We start from the raw sequence: 24370 nt of genomic DNA on the forward strand, positions 1-24370 counted from the left end.
GCTACAAAATGCCATAGTTACTGTATATACATACCTGTAAGTCATGTCCAACAGCTACAAAATGCCATAGTTACAGTATATACATATTGGTAAGTCAAGTCCAACAGCTACAAAATGCCATAGTTACAGTATTTACATACTTGTAAGTCATGTCCAACAGGTACAAAATGCCATAGTTACAGTATTTACATACTTGTAAGTCAAGTCCAACAGCTACAAAATGCCATAGTTACTGTATATACATACCTGTAAGTCATGTCCAACAGCTACAAAATGCCATAGTTACAGTATATACATATTGGTAAGTCATGTCCAACAGCTACAAAATGCCATAATTACAGTATTTACATACTTGTAAGTCAAGTCCAACAGCTACAAAATGCCATAGTTAAAGTATATACATACTTGTAAGTCATGTCCAACAGCTCCAAAATGTCATAGTTACAGTATATACATACTTGTAAGTCAAGTCCAACAGCTACGAAATGCCATAGTTACAGTATATACATACTTGTAAGTCATGTCCAACAGCTACAAAATGCCATAGTTACAGTATATACATACTTGTAAGTCATGTCCAACAGCTACAAAATGCCATAGTTACAGTATATACATACTTGTAAGTCAAGTCCAACAGCTACAAAATGCCATAGTTAAAGTATATACATACTTGTAAGTCATGTCCAACAGCTACAAAATGCCATAGTTACAGTATATACATACTTGTAAGTCAAGTCCAACAGCTACAAAATGCCATAGTTACAGTATATACATACTTGTAAGTCATGTCCAACAGCTACAAAATGCCATAGTTACAGTATTTACATACTTGTAAGTCATGTCCAACAGCTACAAAATGCCATAGTTACAGTATATACATACCTGTAAGTCAAGTCCAACAGCTACAAAATGCCATAGTTACAGTATTTACATACTTGTAAGTCATGTCCAACAGCTACAAAATGCCATAGTTACAGTATATACATACTTGTAAGTCAAGTCCAACAGCTACAAAATGCCATAGTTACAGTATATACATACTTGTAAGTCAAGTCCAACAGCTACAAAATGCCATAGTTACAGTATATACATACCTGTAAGTCATGTCCAACAGCTATAAAATGCCATAGTTACAGTATATACATACCTGTAAGTCATGTCCAACAGCTACAAAATGCCATAGTTACAGTATATACATACTTGTAAGTCATGTCCAACAGCTACAAAATGCCATAGTTACAGTATATACATACTTGTAAGTCATGTCCAACAGCTACAAAATGCCATAGTTACAGTATATACATACTTGTAAGTCAAGTCCAACAGCTACAAAATGCCATAGTTACAGTATATACATACTTGTAAGTCATGTCCAACAGCTACAAAATGCCATAGTTACTGTATATACATACTTGTAAGTCAAGTCCAACAGCTACAAAATGCCATAGTTACAGTATATACATACCTGTAAGTCAAGTCCAACAGCTACAAAATGCCATAGTTACAGTATATACATACCTGTAAGTCAAGTCCAACAGCTACAAAATGCCATAGTTACAGTATATACATACTTGTAAGTCATGTCCAACAGCTACAAAATGCCATAGTTTCTGTATATACATACCTGTAAGTCATGTCCAACAGCTACAAAATGCCATAGTTACAGTATATACATATTGGTAAGTCAAGTCCAACAGCTACAAAATGCCATAGTTACAGTATTTACATACTTGTAAGTTATGTCCAACAGGTACAAAATGCCATAGTTACAGTATTTACATACTTGTAAGTCAAGTCCAACAGCTACAAAATGCCATAGTTACTGTATATACATACCTGTAAGTCATGTCCAACAGCTACAAAATGCCATAGTTACAGTATATACATACTTGTAAGTCATGTCCAACAGCTACAAAATGCCATAGTTACAGTATATACATACTTGTAAGTCAAGTCCAACAGCTACAAAATGCCATAGTTAAAGTATATACATACTTGTAAGTCATGTCCAACAGCTACAAAATGCCATAGTTACAGTATATACATACTTGTAAGTCATGTCCAACAGCTACAAAATGCCATAGTTACAGTATTTACATACTTGTAAGTCATGTCCAACAGCTACAAAATGCCATAGTTACAGTATATACATACCTGTAAGTCAAGTCCAACAGCTACAAAATGCCATAGTTACAGTATTTACATACTTGTAAGTCAAGTCCAACAGCTACAAAATGCCATAGTTACAGTATATACATACTTGTAAGTCAAGTCCAACAGCTACAAAATGCCATAGTTACAGTATATACATACCTGTAAGTCATGTCCAACAGCTACAAAATGCCATAGTTACAGTATATACATACTTGTAAGTCATGTCCAACAGCTACAAAATGCCATAGTTACAGTATATACATACTTGTAAGTCAAGTCCAACAGCTACAAAATGCCATAGTTACTGTATATACATACCTGTAAGTCATGTCCAACAGCTACAAAATGCCATAGTTACAGTATATACATATTGGTAAGTCATGTCCAACAGCTACAAAATGCCATAATTACAGTATTTACATACTTGTAAGTCAAGTCCAACAGCTACAAAATGCCATAGTTAAAGTATATACATACTTGTAAGTCATGTCCAACAGCTCCAAAATGTCATAGTTACAGTATATACATACTTGTAAGTCAAGTCCAACAGCTACGAAATGCCATAGTTACAGTATATACATACTTGTAAGTCATGTCCAACAGCTACAAAATGCCATAGTTACAGTATATACATACTTGTAAGTCATGTCCAACAGCTACAAAATGCCATAGTTACAGTATATACATACTTGTAAGTCAAGTCCAACAGCTACAAAATGCCATAGTTAAAGTATATACATACTTGTAAGTCATGTCCAACAGCTACAAAATGCCATAGTTACAGTATATACATACTTGTAAGTCAAGTCCAACAGCTACAAAATGCCATAGTTACAGTATATACATACTTGTAAGTCATGTCCAACAGCTACAAAATGCCATAGTTACAGTATTTACATACTTGTAAGTCATGTCCAACAGCTACAAAATGCCATAGTTACAGTATATACATACCTGTAAGTCAAGTCCAACAGCTACAAAATGCCATAGTTACAGTATTTACATACTTGTAAGTCATGTCCAACAGCTACAAAATGCCATAGTTACAGTATATACATACTTGTAAGTCAAGTCCAACAGCTACAAAATGCCATAGTTACAGTATATACATACTTGTAAGTCAAGTCCAACAGCTACAAAATGCCATAGTTACAGTATATACATACCTGTAAGTCATGTCCAACAGCTACAAAATGCCATAGTTACAGTATATACATACCTGTAAGTCATGTCCAACAGCTACAAAATGCCATAGTTACAGTATATACATACTTGTAAGTCATGTCCAACAGCTACAAAATGCCATAGTTACAGTATATACATACTTGTAAGTCATGTCCAACAGCTACAAAATGCCATAGTTACAGTATATACATACTTGTAAGTCAAGTCCAACAGCTACAAAATGCCATAGTTACAGTATATACATACTTGTAAGTCATGTCCAACAGCTACAAAATGCCATAGTTACTGTATATACATACTTGTAAGTCAAGTCCAACAGCTACAAAATGCCATAGTTACAGTATATACATACCTGTAAGTCAAGTCCAACAGCTACAAAATGCCATAGTTACAGTATATACATACCTGTAAGTCAAGTCCAACAGCTACAAAATGCCATAGTTACAGTATATACATACTTGTAAGTCATGTCCAACAGCTACAAAATGCCATAGTTTCTGTATATACATACCTGTAAGTCATGTCCAACAGCTACAAAATGCCATAGTTACAGTATATACATATTGGTAAGTCAAGTCCAACAGCTACAAAATGCCATAGTTACAGTATTTACATACTTGTAAGTTATGTCCAACAGGTACAAAATGCCATAGTTACAGTATTTACATACTTGTAAGTCAAGTCCAACAGCTACAAAATGCCATAGTTACTGTATATACATACCTGTAAGTCATGTCCAACAGCTACAAAATGCCATAGTTACAGTATATACATACTTGTAAGTCATGTCCAACAGCTACAAAATGCCATAGTTACAGTATATACATACTTGTAAGTCAAGTCCAACAGCTACAAAATGCCATAGTTAAAGTATATACATACTTGTAAGTCATGTCCAACAGCTACAAAATGCCATAGTTACAGTATATACATACTTGTAAGTCATGTCCAACAGCTACAAAATGCCATAGTTACAGTATTTACATACTTGTAAGTCATGTCCAACAGCTACAAAATGCCATAGTTACAGTATATACATACCTGTAAGTCAAGTCCAACAGCTACAAAATGCCATAGTTACAGTATTTACATACTTGTAAGTCAAGTCCAACAGCTACAAAATGCCATAGTTACAGTATATACATACTTGTAAGTCAAGTCCAACAGCTACAAAATGCCATAGTTACAGTATATACATACCTGTAAGTCATGTCCAACAGCTACAAAATGCCATAGTTACAGTATATACATACTTGTAAGTCATGTCCAACAGCTACAAAATGCCATAGTTACAGTATATACATACTTGTAAGTCATGTCCAACAGCTACAAAATGCCATAGTTACAGTATATACATACTTGTAAGTCAAGTCCAACAGCTACAAAATGCCATAGTTACAGTATATACATACTTGTAAGTCATGTCCAACAGCTACAAAATGCCATAGTTACTGTATATACATACTTGTAAGTCAAGTCCAACAGCTACAAAATGCCATAGTTACAGTATATACATACCTGTAAGTCAAGTCCAACAGCTACAAAATGCCATAGTTACAGTATATACATACTTGTAAGTCATGTCCAACAGCTACAAAATGCCATAGTTACAGTATATACATATTGGTAAGTCAAGTCCAACAGCTACAAAATGCCATAGTTACTGTATATACATACCTGTAAGTCATGTCCAACAGCTACAAAATGCCATAGTTACAGTATTTACATACCTGTAAGTCAAGTCCAACAGCTACAAAATGCCATAGTTACAGTATTTACATACTTGTAAGTCATGTCCAACAGCTACAAAATGCCATAGTTAAAGTATATACATACTTGTAAGTCAAGTCCAACAGCTACAAAATGCCATAGTTACAGTATATACATACTTGTAAGTCAAGTCCAACAGCTACAAAATGCCATAGTTACAGTATATACATACCTGTAAGTCAAGTCAAACAGCTACAAAATGCCATAGTTACAGTATATACATACCTGTAAGTCAAGTCCAACAGCTACAAAATGCCATAGTTACAGTATTTACATACTTGTAAGTCATGTCCAACAGCTACAAAATGCCATAGTTACAGTATATACATACTTGTAAGTCAAGTCCAACAGCTACAAAATGCCATAGTTACAGTATATACATACCTGTAAGTCATGTCCAACAGCTACAAAATGCCATAGTTACAGTATATACATACCTGTAAGTCATGTCCAACAGCTACAAAATGCCATAGTTACAGTATATACATACTTGTAAGTCATGTCCAACAGCTACAAAATGCCATAGTTACAGTATATACATACTTGTAAGTCATGTCCAACAGCTACAAAATGCCATAGTTACAGTATATACATACTTGTAAGTCAAGTCCAACAGCTACAAAATGCCATAGTTACAGTATATACATACCTGTAAGTCATGTCCAATAGCTACAAAATGCCATAGTTACTGTATATACATACTTGTAAGTCAAGTCCAACAGCTACAAAATGCCATAGTTACAGTATATACATACCTGTAAGTCATGTCCAACAGCTACAAAATGCCATAGTTACAGTATATACATACTTGTAAGTCAAGTCCAACAGCTACAAAATGCCATAGTTACAGTATATACATACTTGTAAGTCATGTCCAACAGCTACAAAATGCCATAGTTTCTGTATATACATACCTGTAAGTCATGTCCAACAGCTACAAAATGCCATAGTTACAGTATATACATATTGGTAAGTCAAGTCCAACAGCTACAAAATGCCATAGTTACAGTATTTACATACTTGTAAGTCATGTCCAACAGGTACAAAATGCCATAGTTACAGTATTTACATACTTGTAAGTCAAGTCCAACAGCTACAAAATGCCATAGTTACTGTATATACATACCTGTAAGTCATGTCCAACAGCTACAAAATGCCATAGTTACAGTATATACATATTGGTAAGTCATGTCCAACAGCTACAAAATGCCATAGTTACAGTATTTACATACTTGTAAGTCAAGTCCAACAGCTACAAAATGCCATAGTTAAAGTATATACATACTTGTAAGTCATGTCCAACAGCTACAAAATGCCATAGTTACAGTATTTACATACTTGTAAGTCAAGTCCAACAGCTACAAAATGCCATAGTTACAGTATTTACATACTTGTAAGTCAAGTCCAACAGCTACAAAATGCCATAGTTACAGTATATACATACTTGTAAGTCATGGCCAACAGCTACAAAATGCCATAGTTACAGTATATACATACTTGTAAGTCATGTCCAACAGCTACAAAATGCCATAGGTACAGTATGTACATACTTGTAAATCAAGTCCAACAGCTACAAAATGCCATAGTTACAGTATATACATATTGGTAAGTCAAGTCCAACAGCTACAAAATGCCATAGTTACTGTATATACATACCTGTAAGTCATGTCCAACAGCTACAAAATGCCATAGTTACAGTATATACATATTGGTAAGTCAAGTCCAACAGCTACAAAATGCCATAGTTACAATATTTACATACTTGTAAGTCATGTCCAACAGCTACAAAATGCCATAGTTACAGTATTTACATACTTGTAAGTCAAGTCCAACAGCTACAAAATGCCATAGTTACTGTATATACATACCTGTAAGTCATGTCCAACAGCTACAAAATGCCATAGTTACAGTATATACATATTGGTAAGTCAAGTCCAACAGCTACAAAATGCCATAGTGACAGTATATACATATTGGTAAGTCAAGTCCAACAGCTACAAAATGCCATAGTTACAGTATATACATACCTGTAAGTCATGTCCAACAGCTACAAAATGCCATAGTTACTGTATATACATACTTGTAAGTCAAGTCCAACAGCTACAAAATGCCATAGTTACAGTATATACATACCTGTAAGTCATGTCCAACAGCTACAAAATGCCATAGTTACAGTATATACATACTTGTAAGTCAAGTCCAACAGCTACAAAATGCCATAGTTACAGTATATACATACTTGTAAGTCATGTCCAACAGCTACAAAATGCCATAGTTTCTGTATATACATACCTGTAAGTCATGTCCAACAGCTACAAAATGCCATAGTTACAGTATATACATATTGGTAAGTCAAGTCCAACAGCTACAAAATGCCATAGTTACAGTATTTACATACTTGTAAGTCATGTCCAACAGGTACAAAATGCCATAGTTACAGTATTTACATACTTGTAAGTCAAGTCCAACAGCTACAAAATGCCATAGTTACTGTATATACATACCTGTAAGTCATGTCCAACAGCTACAAAATGCCATAGTTACAGTATATACATATTGGTAAGTCATGTCCAACAGCTACAAAATGCCATAGTTACAGTATTTACATACTTGTAAGTCAAGTCCAACAGCTACAAAATGCCATAGTTAAAGTATATACATACTTGTAAGTCATGTCCAACAGCTACAAAATGCCATAGTTACAGTATTTACATACTTGTAAGTCAAGTCCAACAGCTACAAAATGCCATAGTTACAGTATTTACATATTTGTAAGTCAAGTCCAACAGCTACAAAATGCCATAGTTACAGTATATACATACTTGTAAGTCATGTCCAACAGCTACAAAATGCCATAGTTACAGTATATACATACTTGTAAGTCATGTCCAACAGCTACAAAATGCCATAGGTACAGTATGTACATACTTGTAAATCAAGTCCAACAGCTACAAAATGCCATAGTTACAGTATATACATATTGGTAAGTCAAGTCCAACAGCTACAAAATGCCATAGTTACTGTATATACATACCTGTAAGTCATGTCCAACAGCTACAAAATGCCATAGTTACAGTATATACATATTGGTAAGTCAAGTCCAACAGCTACAAAATGCCATAGTTACAGTATTTACATACTTGTAAGTCATGTCCAACAGGTACAAAATGCCATAGTTACAGTATTTACATACTTGTAAGTCAAGTCCAACAGCTACAAAATGCCATAGTTACTGTATATACATACCTGTAAGTCATGTCCAACAGCTACAAAATGCCATAGTTACAGTATATACATATTGGTAAGTCATGTCCAACAGCTACAAAATGCCATAGTTACAGTATTTACATACTTGTAAGTCAAGTCCAACAGCTACAAAATGCCATAGTTAAAGTATATACATACTTGTAAGTCATGTCCAACAGCTACAAAATGCCATAGTTACAGTATTTACATACTTGTAAGTCAAGTCCAACAGCTACAAAATGCCATAGTTACAGTATTTACATATTTGTAAGTCAAGTCCAACAGCTACAAAATGCCATAGTTACAGTATATACATACTTGTAAGTCATGTCCAACAGCTACAAAATGCCATAGTTACAGTATATACATACTTGTAAGTCATGTCCAACAGCTACAAAATGCCATAGGTACAGTATGTACATACTTGTAAATCAAGTCCAACAGCTACAAAATGCCATAGTTACAGTATATACATATTGGTAAGTCAAGTCCAACAGCTACAAAATGCCATAGTTACTGTATATACATACCTGTAAGTCATGTCCAACAGCTACAAAATGCCATAGTTACAGTATATACATATTGGTAAGTCAAGTCCAACAGCTACAAAATGCCATAGTTACAATATTTACATACTTGTAAGTCATGTCCAACAGCTACAAAATGCCATAGTTACAGTATTTACATACTTGTAAGTCAAGTCCAACAGCTACAAAATGCCATAGTTACTGTATATACATACCTGTAAGTCATGTCCAACAGCTACAAAATGCCATAGTTACAGTATATACATATTGGTAAGTCAAGTCCAACAGCTACAAAATGCCATAGTGACAGTATATACATATTGGTAAGTCAAGTCCAACAGCTACAAAATGCCATAGTTACAGTATATACATATTGGTAAGTCAAGTCCAACAGCTACAAAATGCCATAGTTACAGTATTTACATACTTGTAAGTCATGTCCAACAGCTACAAAATGCCATAGTTACAGTATTTACATACTTGTAAGTCAAGTCCAACAGCTACAAAATGCCATAGTTACTGTATATACATACCTGTAAGTCATGTCCAACAGCTACAAAATGCCATAGTTACAGTATATACATATTGGTAAGTCAAGTCCAACAGCTACAAAATGCCATAGTTACAGTATATACATACTTGTAAGTCATGTCCAACAGCTACAAAATGCCATAGTTACAGTATTTACATACTTGTAAGTCAAGTCCAATTCAGCTACATAGTGCTATTGTTACAGTATATACATACTTGTAAGTCAAGTCCAACAGCTACAAAATGCCATAGTTACAGTATTTACATACTTGTAAGTCAAGTCCAACAGCTACATAATGATATAGTTACAGTATTTACATACTTGTAAGTCAAGTCCAACAGATACATAATGCTATAGTTACTGTATATACATACTTGTAAGTCAAGTCCAACAATAATGCACTCACATATCAGGGTCTATGTTGTTTGTTTTACTGATTACTCTTAACTGCACAGACCCAGATCTACTGGCACATTATGTGACAGCAGATTAATGTGTATACCTTTTGTAGATGGACTTGACTTATAAGTCAGTATATATTGTTTATAGCAAGACACTCAGCTTTACTGCAACAAATACTTATGTCTATGTCCAAACACCATTGTAACAACATTATGTCTATGTCCAAACACCATTATAACAACATTATGTCTATGTCCAAACACTATTATAACAACATTATGTCTATGTCCAAACACCATTATAACAACATTATGTCTATGCCCAAACACCATTATAACAACGTTATGTCTATGTCCAAACACCTTTACAACAACATATTCATGTTTGTCCAAACATCATTGTAACAACATTATGTATGTGTCCAAATACCTTTACAACATATACTCATGACTATGTCCAAACACAATCACTGCAACAGATACTCATGTCTATGTCCTAAAACCTATACAAAAACATACTCATGTCTATTTGTAAATACCATTATACAACATTATGTCTATTTCCAATTACCATTATAACAACATTATGTCTATGTCCAAACACCTTTACTACAACAGATCCTCATGTCTATATCCAAACACAATCATTGCAACAGATACTCATGTCTATGTCCTAAAGCCTATACAACAACATACTCACGTCTATTTGTAAATACCATTATAACAACATTATGTCTATGTCCAAACACCTTTACTACAACAGATCCTCATGTCTATATCCAAATACATTATAACAACATTATGTCTATGTCCAAACACCATTACTAAAACAGATACTCATGTCTATGTCCGAATGCCTTTACTACAACATATACTCATGTCTATGTCCAAACACAATCACTGCAACAGATACTCATGTCTATGTCCTAAAACCTATACAACAACATACTCATGTCTATTTCCAAATACCATTATAACAACATTATGTCTATTTCCAAATACCATTATAACAACATTATGTCTATGTCCAAATACCATCACTGCAAGAGATACTCAAGTCTATGTCCAAATCCTATCCATAAAACAAAAATCTTTAAAAGTATCCTTCACCAATTCTTCTATCATGAACAGATCCAAAGGTAGATTCAGTCACATATATACTGTACACAGAAATATACAACAAATATTGCCAGCCACTGCAATAAATTAAATACTCTTACCACAGTCCTGACGTTGTTTACTGGAAAGAATCAATAGAAAAATGGAATTTTGTCCATGTTATTAAATGTTTCCCATTTTACAAAGGTGTTACAGTGATGTACAAGGAATGAAGCCCTTCCACGGCACTTGTAGTAAAGGGGAGGTAACTCTGCTTACACCTTAAGTCATTTGACTTCATGAAGATGGATTATTGGACTGTATACACTTGGACTATTGGCATTAATAATAGACAATACTTTGTTCAATTGTTATGGAAGTTATATTGGTTTTATTAAGAAATGAATGACTAGTAAATAATACTGTCTGCATTATTATTCAGATTTGCTTACATTTTGTATTGGTGTAAACTTAACATACTTGCCTGAACACATCATGAGAAAACCTGACTTTTTACTCCCAAAGCCCCATTAGGTCATGATATTAAAAGCTGGAATTTGTACTTCCAATCACCCCCAGATAAAGTCATGTTTTATAAAAACCTGACTTTTTACTCCCAAAGCCCCATTAGGTCATGATATTAAAAGCTGGAATTTGTACTTCCAATCACCCTCAGATAAAGTCATGTTTTATAAAAACCTGACTTTTTACTCCCAAAGCCCCATTAGGTCATGATATTAAAAGCTGGAATTTGTACTTCCAATCACCCCCAGATAAAGTCATGTTTTATAAAAACCTGACTTTTTACTCCCAAAGCCCCATTAGGTCATGATATTAAAAGCTGCAATTTGTACTTCCAATCACCCCCAGATAAAGTCATGTTTTATAAAAACCTGACTTTTTACTCCCAAAGCCCCATTAGGTCATGATATTAAAAGCTGCAATTTGTACTTCCAATCACCCCCAGATAAAGTCATGTTTTATAAAAACCTGACTTTTTACTCCCAAAGCCCCATTAGGTCATGATATTAAAAGCTGGAATTTGTACTTCCAATCACCCCCAGATAAAGTCATGTTTTATAAAAACCTGACTTTTTACTCCCAAAGCCCCATTAGGTCATGATATTAAAAGCTGCAATTTGTACTTCCAATCACCCCCAGATAAAGTCATGTTTTATAAAAACCTGACATTTTACTCCCAAAGCCCCATTAGGTCATGATATTAAAAGCTGGAATTTGCACTTCCAATCACCCCCAGATAAAGTCATGTTTTATAAAAACCTGAATTTTTATTCCCAAAGCCCCATTAGGTCATGATATTAAAAGCTGGAATTTGTACTTCCAATTACCCCCAGATAAAGTCATGTTTTATAAAAACCTGACTTTTTACTCCCAAAGCCCCATTAGGTCATGATATTAAAAGCTGCAATTTGTACTTCCAATCACCCCCAGATAAAGTCATGTTTTATAAAAACCTGAATTTTTATTCCCAAAGCCCCATTAGGTCATGATATTAAAAGCTGGAATTTGTACTTCCAATCACCCCCAGATAAAGTCATGTTTTATAAAAACCTGACTTTTTATTCCCAAAGCCCCATTAGGTCATGATATTAAAAGCTGGAATTTGTACTTCCAATCACCCCCAGATAAAGTCATGTTTATAAAAACCTGACTTTTTACTCCCAAAGCCCCATTAGGTCATGATATTAAAAGCTGGAATTTGTACTTCCAATCACCCCCAGATAAAGTCATGTTTTATAAAAGCCTGAATTTTTACTCCCCCAAACCCCCAGATAAGATTATATTTTATAAAAACCTGAATTTTTACTCTCCCAAACCCCCAGATAAGGTCATATTTATAAAAACATGATTTCCAGTAAATCGTATGAAGAAAAACAAACAAGAAAGCTATAGAGATAAATCCCTTTCTAGATACCAATATTTGCCCATGACCAGTAACCTGTATAAACATTATTTGATACCAATATTTGCCCATGACCAGTGACCTGTATAAACATTATTTGAATTCAATATTTGCCCATGACCAGTAACTGTATAAACATTATCTGATACCAATATTTGCCCATGACCAGTAACTGTATAAACATTATTTGATACCAATATTTGTCCATGACCAGCAACTGTATAAACATTATCTGATACCAATATTTGTCCATGACAGGCAACTGTATAAACATTATTTGAATTCAATATTTGCCCATGGCCAGTAACCTGTATAAACATTATTTGATATCAATATTTGCCCATGACCAGTGACCTGTATAAACATTATTTGAATTCAATATTTGCCCATGACCAGTAACTGTATAAACATTATCTGATACCAATATTTGCCCATGACCAGTAACTGTATAAACATTATTTGATACCAATCTTTGTCCATGACCAGCAACTGTATAAACATTATCTGATACCAATATTTGTCCATGACCAGCAACTGTATAAACATTATTTGATACCAATATTTGTCCATGACCAGCAATCTGAATAAACATTATTTGATATCAATATTTGCCCATGGCCAGTAACCTGTATAAACATTATTTGATATCAATATTTGCCCATGACCAGTAACCTGTATAAACATTATTTGATACCAATATTTGCCCATGACCAGTAACCTGTATAAACATTACACTGATACCGATATTTGCCCATGACCAGTGACCTGTATAAACATTACACTGATACCAATATTTCCCCATGACCAGTAACCTGTATAAACATTAAATTGATACCAATATTTGCCCATGACCAGTGACCTGTATAAACATTATTTGATACCAATATTTGCCCATGACCAGTGACCTGTATAAACATTACACTGATACCAATATTTCCCCATGACCAGTAACCTGTATAAACATTATTTGATACCAATATTTGCCCATGACCAGTAACCTGTATAAACATTACACTGATACCGATATTTGCCCATGACCAGCAATCTGAATAAACATTATTTGATACCAATATTTGCCCATGACCAGTAACCTGTATAAACATTACACTGATACCAGTATTTGCCCATGACCAGTAACCTGTATAAACATTATTTGATACCAATATTTGCCCATGGCCAGTAACCTGTATAAACATTACACTGATACCGATATTTGCCCATGGCCAGTAACCTGTATAAACATTATTTGATACCAATATTTGCCCATGACCAGTAACCTGTATAAACATTACACTGATACCGATATTTGCCCATGACCAGTGACCTGTATAAACATTATTTGATACCAATATTTGTCCATCACCAGCAATCTGAATAAACATTATTTGATACCAATATTTGCCCATGACCAGTAACCTGTATAAACATTACACTGATACCGATATTTGCCCATGACCAGTGACCTGTATAAACATTACACTGATACCAATATTTCCCCATGACCAGTAACCTGTATAAACATTAAATTGATACCAATATTTGCCCATGACCAGTGACCTGTATAAACATTATTTGATACCAATATTTGCCCATGACCAGTGACCTGTATAAACATTACACTGATACCAATATTTCCCCATGACCAGTAACCTGTATAAACATTATTTGATACCAATATTTGCCCATGACCAGTAACCTGTATAAACATTACACTGATACCGATATTTGCCCATGACCAGCAATCTGAATAAACATTATTTGATACCAATATTTGCCCATGACCAGTAACCTGTATAAACATTACACTGATACCAGTATTTCCCCATGACCAGTAACCTGTATAAACATTATTTGATACCAATATTTGCCCATGGCCAGTAACCTGTATAAACATTACACTGATACCGATATTTGCCCATGGCCAGTAACCTGTATAAACATTATTTGATACCAATATTTGCCCATGGCCAGTAACCTGTATAAACATTATTTGATACCAATATTTGCCCATGGCCAGTAACCTGTATAAACATTATTTGATATCAATATTTGCCCATGGCCAGTAACCTGTATAAACATTATTTGATACCAATATTTGCCCATGGCCAGTAACCTGTATAAACATTATTTGATACCAATATTTGCCCATGACCAGTAACCTGTATAAACATTATTTGATATCAATATTTGCCCATGGCCAGTAACCTGTATAAACATTATTTGATATCAATATTTGCCCATGGCCAGTAACCTGTATAAACATTATTTGATACCAATATTTGCCCATGACCAGCAATCTGAATAAACATTATTTGATGCCAATATTTTCCCATGACCAGAAATCAGAATAAAAATTATTTAATACCAATATTTGCCCCTAACCAGCAACCTGTATAAACATTACACTGATACCAATATTTGCCCATGACCAGCAACCTGTATAAACATTATACGATTATGCTTAATCCTTGTGGAAAATGATCCCCACTATGCAGTTTAGACAGTTAACTATCACAGAGGGAATCAATTATACGGCAGTCAGAGATAAACAAAGATCATGGTGCAGATTACTTAACTGGCTGACAATAGTTAAGTTGATTTTGTGGAACTGCTGTGAAACAGTCCATTAGGTTGACAATAGCTAAGTTGATTTTGAGAAACTGCTTGGGAGAGTCCATTAGGCTAATTTGATTTTGTTGAACTGCTGCGTGTATTTTGTGTGATTTGCATTTTTATTGTAGCTTTAACGATTTTTAGTCATATTGCTATCATGTCTGAAGTGTGACAGTTTGTAGTGATGTCTAGCACTGGGGCATCATGCAGCAGACATGTAGCATGTCCCACCCAGTCACATTATCCTGACACCAGGCCGACCAGTCCTAACGCTAATCTCAATGCTGAGCACCTAGCAAGGCAGCTGCAAGTACCATTTTTAGAAGTCTTTGGGATGACTTGGCTTGGGTTGAAACCTGTGACCTCCCGCATCCAAGGTGGAAGCTCTAACCACTAGGCCACCAGAACTGCTGTGGGAGAGTCCATTAGGCTAATTTGACAGGTGAAATACATGAAGTGGAAGAACCCAATTCATTTCATATAAATCAAAGGCATGTACACTGAGAAGCAAACATTATTAATTGTCAGGAATAAGTCTGTTAATGGTAGTTTTTGGTCAGAATTTCTCTGAAGCTGGATTTTACTCCATAAAAATTTACAATTTCAGCAATTAGATTAATGTGTTAGTGTGGTTCATTTTTAACCAAAAATGTATGTGATTCAGGAAAGCATGAGGTATCTGTGAAGCAAGCAACAATCAGCATGACTAAGATTTTAGAACTCCTGGTGGATGGAGTTTGTTTACAACAATTAGTAATTCTGGAGTGTATGACATCCATTGACATTGTACCACCACCCATTTTCAGAATAATGCATGAAAGCAGAACTAAATTGCCAAAGTAACTAACATGTTCAAACAATCAGCAAGAGACGATGTCGTAATGTCTGAAATGCTTCTCTGCAATTTCATAGCAGGGCACATTCTGCTATTTGCAGTTTCAGCTCTTTTCATCTGACTGGTGCAAGGAAATGTTCCCTGACAGCAGTATCACTGAGAAATTCAGTTGCAAAAGAACAAAATAATGAGAAAAACTCAATAATATTTTTGGTACAGTTTGAACAAGAGTACTGTCAAGCAGAAAAATACAATAAGAGATCAACCGTGTTTTTTTTTTTAAATTTAAAGTTGTGGTCCCCAAAGAGCTTGAGAAAACCTAATATATTAGTTGAATAAAAGAGATATCTTGAGTCAAACAAAAATATCTTTGTTGGAAAGAAAATGACAGCCCCCACTCCCCAAGATTAAATCGCTGATTCCTCAGAACACTCACATCACCTTTAAAGCTTTCAGCTGATTGAGAGCAGCAAAGTTTGCATCTAGTTATTCCACTATCCAATGAATTTTAATGACAGAAACTGGGTGCATTTTGTTTAATGTCTGTGTGCATGTGATTAGGAGTGTGACATAAACTGTATACATACAAGATAGGTTAGCTCTCTGTCTGTCCGTAGGTTTCCTCGGCAGATTATTTGTCCACTTGGACCAAGACGGAAGAAACTAGGTGCAGAAAGGAGACCTGTCACCTCATATGCCATGGCATTCTGGAAAAAAGCCAAAATCGTTACTTGCAACAGTGACAGCTTGATGTTTGAGCCCAAAGGTTGCAAACAAAAACATTATAAAAGAATAATAATAGTGATAATCTTCTTTACTGCGTCCCCACCCCCAACCAGTGACCACCCATTTCATATGGCCTGAATCCCATGGAACCAATGGGTTTGCATTCAAAATTATCCCTCAAGGATGGCCAACCCTCTAACACAGCCACAGTGACTAACATATTAAACAAAAATCGGTAAAAATTAGTACTGCAAGAGGTCCAATAACAGTTGTTTATAGGTAACAATCTCATTGATATTTGTTGCTCATCTCACCACATCAACATTTGTTCCAACACGCCAATAAAATAACTTTAATGTGATTATCTTTACTGCCGTGTTGATGTGAGGTTTTGTCACATTGATAATTAGTGTGTTTCATTAATGTTAGGTTTTGTCACTGATAATTAGTGTGTTTCATTAATGTTAGGTTTTGTCACATTGATAATTAGTGTGTTCCTTTGATGTTTGTCACATCGATAATTAGTGTGTTCTTTTGATGTTAGGTTTTGTCACATTGATAATTAGTGTGTTTCATTAATGTTAGGTTTTGTCACATTGATAATTAGTGTGTTCCTTTGATGTCTGTCACATTGATAATTAGTGTGTTCCTTTGATGTTTGTCACATTGATAATTAGTGTGTTCCTTTGATGTTTGTCACATTGATAATTAGTGCATTCCTTTATTGTTTGTCACATTGATAATTAGTGTGTTCTTTTGCTGTTAGGTTTTGTCACATTGATAATTAGTGTGTTCCTTTGATGTTAGGTTTTGCCACATTGATAATTAGTGTGTTCTTTTGATGTTAGGTTTTGTCACATTGATAATTAGTGTGTTCCTTTGATGTTTGTCACATTAATAATTAGTGTGTTCCTTTGATGTTTGTCACATTGATAATTAGTGCGTTCCTTTATTGTTTGTCACATTGATAATTAGTGTGTTCCTTTGCTGTTAGGTTTTGCCACATTGATAATTAGTGTGTTCCTTTGATGTTAGGTTTTGCCACATTGATAATTAGTGTGTTCCTTTGATGCTTGTCACATTGATAATTATTGTGTTCCTTTGATGTGTGTCACATTGATAATTAGTGCGTTCCTTTGATGTTTGTCACATTGATAATTAGTGTGTTCCTTTGATGTGGTATTGTCTGGATCAGCCGCTTAGAAGTGCAGTATTGTTTGGCTCAAGTCAGTGTGATATCCAGTTGATAAATAGTACAATGGTACAAGATGTCTCCCCCTTATCATTTTAATGCTGATGAAATCATTATAGGGAAACTAAAAATCCAAACAATGTTCAGTGTATCATCCAAACAAAGAAAGTGTTAAACAAAATGTAAATATCTTCATTTTCATTTGAAAGCAGTCATTAATTTCACAAAATACACTTTTGAAGCATTATTTCTTGGAGCTAACTTTGTAAACAGTCAAAGTCCTAAAATTGTTGCAAAATTTTGGAACTCTTTTATTGATGCAGTAATGCACTCATTAACTACACTGGCATACAACTGAGAAAAGAAAAAAAACATGCAACTCAATGCTTTTTGCCTGAAAAAATCCATGATAAAAATAAAATATGTTTCTAGCAGATATGTGGAAATATTTCACTTGTGAAGTGGAAAGATTGTGTATTATATGTCACTTATGGTTTCACAACTCATCACAATACAATGCTTCCATTCACTCATGAAATATTTCCTTATATGGACATGAAAAACATTGATATCACCTAGCTATGATTACAGTATAAAATAATACAGAGGTGGCATTCTCAAAAAAGAAATATAACTAAATATTAACATCAGCAATACAAAACATGGGATTCAGAATGAGGGTATATCATACCTGAGAATCATCATCCCTGGCTGATACAGTGAGAACAGTTGTACCATTGGAAGTGGACTCATCAATTGTCACGAAGTAAGTGCTTGGATTGATAAAATAGGGAAGCTGAGCACGGGTAATATCTACAGTGACTGTCACAGAACTAGCTCTCGGAGGACGTCCATTATCAACTGCTTGAACATAAAACTGGAGAAACGAATACGCAAAGGTTAATAAAATCAATAGATAATTACAAAGCTACGATTTTTCAATTCAATAAACTATTAATTTTTCAATTCAATAAACTATTAAAATCTGCATGCTTTTACATCAAATCAATAAGCTGTTGAAATGTATGTTTTTTAAAATCAATAATCTATTATATCTACATGTTTTTACATCAATCTATAAGCTATTGAGATGTACATGTTTTTTTTAAAATAAAATCAATAAACTATTAAAATCTACATTTTTAATCAATCAATACATTTTATTAAAATCTTTGTGTTTTTTCAATCAATGAACTATTGAAATCTGTTTTTAAAATCAATAAACTATTTCATTCTCTGTGGGATTTTCAATCAATGAACTACTCCAATTTACATGTTTGCTAAAAATCTATTTTTAATAGTCATGTAAATCTTAGACCTCAAATTTAAACAGGCATAGATATGGGCTGCAGGTGACAATAATTCAGGCATAGATATGGGCTGTGGGTGACAATAAGTCAGGCATAGATATGGGCTGTGGGTGACAATAACTCAGGCATAGAGACAGGCTGTGGGTGACAATAACTCAGGCATAGATATGGGCTGTGGGTGACAATAACTCAGGCATAGATACGGAATGTGGGTGACAATAACTCAGGCATAGATATTTGCTGTGGGTGACAATAACTCAGGCATAGATATGGGCTGTGGGTGACAATAACTCAGGCATAGATACGGGCTGTGGGTGACAATAGCTCAGGCATAGATACGGGCTGTGGGTGACAATAACTCAGGCATAGATACAGGCTGTGGGTGACAATAACTCAGGCATACATACGGGCTGTGGGTGACAATAACTCAGGCATAGATACAGGCTGTGGGTGACATTAGCTCAGGCATAGATACGGGCTGTGGGTAACATTAACTCAGAGGGTAGAGCATCAGACTTGTAATCTAAAAGTCATTGGTTTTATATCTGTCATGGCCAGCCCAGGTTGACTGCCTTGGTGTGACCATGAGAAAGGTTGTTGTTGTTGTTGCTGTAGGGTTTAACGCCATTTTTCAGCACACGATAGGCTATACATGGCAGCCAGTATTAATGGTGGAGGAAGAACCCGGGAAAACCCCGGAAAGAACCACCGACCCATGAGAAGCTACTGGCAAGCTTTCTCACATGCCCACATTGGCTGAATCTTAGACTCAAACCGCCGCAGACAGAGGTGAGATGGCAGTGATCCGTAACGAAGAGCGCTTTAGACCACTCGGCCACTCGGGGCCCCCCATGAGAAAGGTGTTTTGCCCCCAGTTTAGCATATAAATGTCTAAAAATGCTGTGAAAGTCAACTAACAAACCATAGAAAGCATTTTAAATATACAGAACATGGTCTTGGTTTGTTTATTGAGGTACTTGCTTGTATACAAGTCAGTCTGCTTATGAGTCACCTCCCTTTCTTAAATTTGCAACAATGGTGGGATCTCTAGGATCCATTTAAATGTTGGATTTTTTATGCACATAAAACAATTTAAAAGTCCATTTTTATACCAGACAACTCAGTTTCATGCCATTTTTGTACAGGTACTAATGCTTTATCAGCTTGATTTTCATGTTTTCCAACAGCTTTTGAACAATTCAATCTATTCACTTATACAATTTCAAAATTTCTGTTATTTATTGTCACTTTAATATCTTGATAAACTTGTCCCTCTGTAGTTTTACAGTGGCAGTTTCCTCTGTAATTTGACTACTGTGTAAATTTCCTCTCTAATTTGACTGCTGTGTAAATTTCCACTGTAATTTGACTACTGTGTAAATTTCCACTGTAATCTGACTACTGTGTAAATTTCCTCTGACATTTGTCTGCTGTGTCAGTTTCCTCTGACATTTGACTTCTGTGTCAGTGTCCTCACAACCTTGTCAGTTTTTTCTATAATTTTAGTACTGAATCAGCAGACTTTTGTATTCCTGTAATATGTAGCCAAGATTTGAGTATGTGTTGCAGATCCTTTAAGACTGCTGTGAGTAGAAGCCCTATTTCTTCTTTATTATTGGATTACATTAGAACTGCGTGGGTTCAAGTCTCGGATTCAGCCAATGTGGGTATGTGAGAGAGCTTGTCAGTAGCTTCTCGTGGGTCGGTGGTTCTTTCTGGGGTTTTCCCAGGTTCTTCCTCCACCATTAATACTGGCTGCCATGTATAGCCTATCGTGTGCTGAAAAATGGTGTTAAACCCTACAACAACAACAACAACAACATTAGAACTGACTTTCAACAGACTCATTTTGTGTTTCTAAAACACGTATGTCACCACTGACTTTCAACAGACTCATTTTGTGTTTCTAAAACACGTATGTCCCCACTGACTTTCAACAGACTCATTTTGTGTTTCTAAAACATGTACGTCCCCACTGACTTTCAACAGACTCATTTTGTGTTTCTAAAACACGTATGTCCCCACTGCAGACATGAGGACATTATAGTCAAAGTAAAACAAATGACAAATGTTAAACAAAATCTGAAATAATGCTATATCTGCTTGAAAATCATCAACAAAAAGCTAAATTGGCATGTAAAACTTAAATTTTTGCCTACAAATTTACATTTGTCTGCCTCAAGTGATTGTTGCTTATATGTGCTAATAAGATTCAAGCCACAAAAAATGTTCAAGATGAAAGGTATATATAAAAAAGATTTTGAAAATTGCTGTAATGACCTAAAAGTAAAGTCCCATTCATCATAAACTTTACTCCATGAGAAATCTTACAAAAGTTATTCTGACCAATCAAATGGCTGCATCTGTACATTTTGAGTGACCAATCAAATGGCTGCATTTGAATATTTTGAGTGACCAATCAAATGGCTGCATTTGTATATTTTGAGTGACCAATCAAATGGCTGCATTTGTATATTTTGAGTGACCAATCAAAAGGTTGCATTTGTACATTTTAAGGAACATTTTGCAGTCTGAAGTAACTGATATTACTCAAAATCAAGTTTTATGACAGGGGAGCCACATCATTCACGAAAAAGAACAAATGTGTCTTCCATTTCATTTTTACTTCCTCAATCATACTCATAAGGTTTTAGTTAAAGTCCAGAAAGTTTTTAAAAAGTGTAAAAACTTGAACAATTCCTGTCAAGGCCTGAAAATATAATCAGTTCATCCATATATGAAACAGATATGCCTGTACAATTTTATTTGTCTAACTATAGATTTTTTGTGCTCAATCATTCAAACAAGGTTTTGAAGAAAAATGTAAACTGCAAATGTGAAAAGAATGTGTAAACTTGCTATACAATAGTCCACCTCTTGAATGCCAGCCCCCTCCCCCGACCAGTGGCCACCCACTTTTGATGGCCAGAATACCTTTGTGCTGGCAAGCTAGAATTCAAAAGCACCCCTCAAATACACACTCCTTTAACAAAAGCACCCCTTAAATACAGACACTCCTTCAACAAAAGCACCCCATAAATAGAGACACTCTTTTAACAAAAGCACCCCTCAAATACAGAAGCACTCCTTCAACATAACCAGTAGCCAGCATATTAGTGCAAAAATGTCAAATTTACCCATCACAACTGACCACATTTTTTTCAATACACTGATAATGAACTAAATTTCAATCTATTAAAAGAGATAAGTAATCCAATTATCCTGTTGTTTGATCCTCAGATATCAAGTTTTCTCACTTTAATAATTGCTGGCTATCATTACTGCCATTAATTGTCAAGATTACATTAACTAACAGCTGAGATGCACAGTAAAAGTGGGATGAAAGCCTTTTTTGTCTTCCTGTAGATGTCAAATTTTTCATTTTGATAATTAGCAGCTTTTATTACTGGGCAATAGTTATCAAGATTATAAAATCTAACAGCTGTGCTGTGCCATATGGATTAGCACAAATCTGTAATGTAGAATGGTATGATAGCCTTTGTGCCTGTCCCACAAAAAAAAGAAGCATAAACTAAATAGGGTACCAGACTATGACCAATGAATAATGTGATAAGATCATTTCCTTTAAAAGCATTTTGTTTCAATGATGAAAATTGTTTTACTAGTCTTTTTATAGTTAGCAACATAGGAACAAGTTATTACAAATGGTTTAATATGTTGAGGAAAAGAAAACTTCTCCATTTAGAAGGAAAAAGGACAGGAGTTCAATTCATCAAAAAAGGGGAAAGTTAAAATAAATATGATGATGGAAAGATTCAAACAAACAACATTATTAAAGTTAAGGGAAATACACTGCAGAAGAGGGAAAATAGAATGTAATGAAAGCAAGATTGCAAGAAGCTGATGATTTTTTCATAATAATCATTGAAAACAACATCAGTAACAATCAATATCACATTTATTCCACAACATGCATGGAATTTTTAAATTAAAAAATGTTAAATGTTGCACAATTAGCTGTGACTTTTACTTCAGATGTAATTACTGCTCAAACATGTGATCCTCCTCTAGAAAGGCCACCTCTCTCCTAAGGATACTTTCCTCCTGCAGAAGAAGTGGCCTTATAGGAGGGGACCTGTGATTGCCTGAAAACTGAATCAGGAGTGGCCTAATACAGGAGGGGACCTGTGAATGCCTGATAATCGAATCAGGAGTGGCCTAACAGGAAGGGACCTGTGATTGCCTGAAAATCAAATCAGGAGTGGCCTTACAGGAGGGTACCTGTGATTGCCTGATAATCGAATCAGGAATGGCCTAACAGGAAGAGACCTGTGATTGCCTGAAAATCGAATCAGGAGTGGCCTTATAGGAGGGTACCTGTGATTGCCTGAGAATCGAATCAGGAGTGGCCTTACAGGAGGGGACATGTGATTGCCTGAAAATTGAATCAGGAGTGGCCTTACAGGAGGGGACCTGTGATTGCCTGAAAATCGAATCAGGAGTGGCCTAACAGGAAGGGACCTGTGATTGCCTGAAAATCAAATCAGGAGTGGCCTTATAGGAGGGTACCTGTGATCGCCTGAGAATCGAATCAGGAGTGGCCTTACAAGAGGGGACATGTGATTGCCTGAAAATTGAATCAGGAGTGGCCTTATAGGAGGGGACATGTGATTGCCTGAAAATTGAATCAGGAGTGGCCTTATAGGAGGGGACATGTGATTACCTGAAAATCAAATCAGGAGTGGCCTTACAGGAGGGTACCTGTGAATGCCTGATAATTGAATCAGAAGTGGCCTTACAGGAGTGTCAGCCTGTGATTGCCTGAAAATCGAATCAGGCCAACTATATCTGCTTAAGCTAGCTACATTTTATCTGTCGACTCCAAGTGGATAATGT

The 24370-nt window shown here is 35.1% G+C and overlaps 1 protein-coding gene across 1 annotated transcript in view; it reads right to left on the minus strand.

Moving 5' to 3' along the window:
- LOC149802467 (uncharacterized) overlaps positions 1-24370 on the minus strand; it is a 512180-nt gene that overhangs the window by 141707 nt on the left and 346103 nt on the right. Inside the window, exons 87-88 of the mRNA XM_089951513.1 lie at positions 18895-19080; positions 16873-16992 (exon numbers count right to left, since the gene is read on the minus strand). Of these exons, the coding sequence (XP_089807639.1) occupies positions 16873-16992; positions 18895-19080 (306 nt within the window). The remainder of the gene's footprint in view (positions 1-16872; positions 16993-18894; positions 19081-24370) is intronic.

This window comes from Sinohyriopsis cumingii, chromosome 3 (genome assembly GCF_028554795.1).
Source record: "Sinohyriopsis cumingii isolate HCF-2022 chromosome 3, ASM2855479v2, whole genome shotgun sequence".
In the NCBI taxonomy this organism is placed as follows: domain Eukaryota; kingdom Metazoa; phylum Mollusca; class Bivalvia; order Unionida; family Unionidae; genus Sinohyriopsis; species Sinohyriopsis cumingii.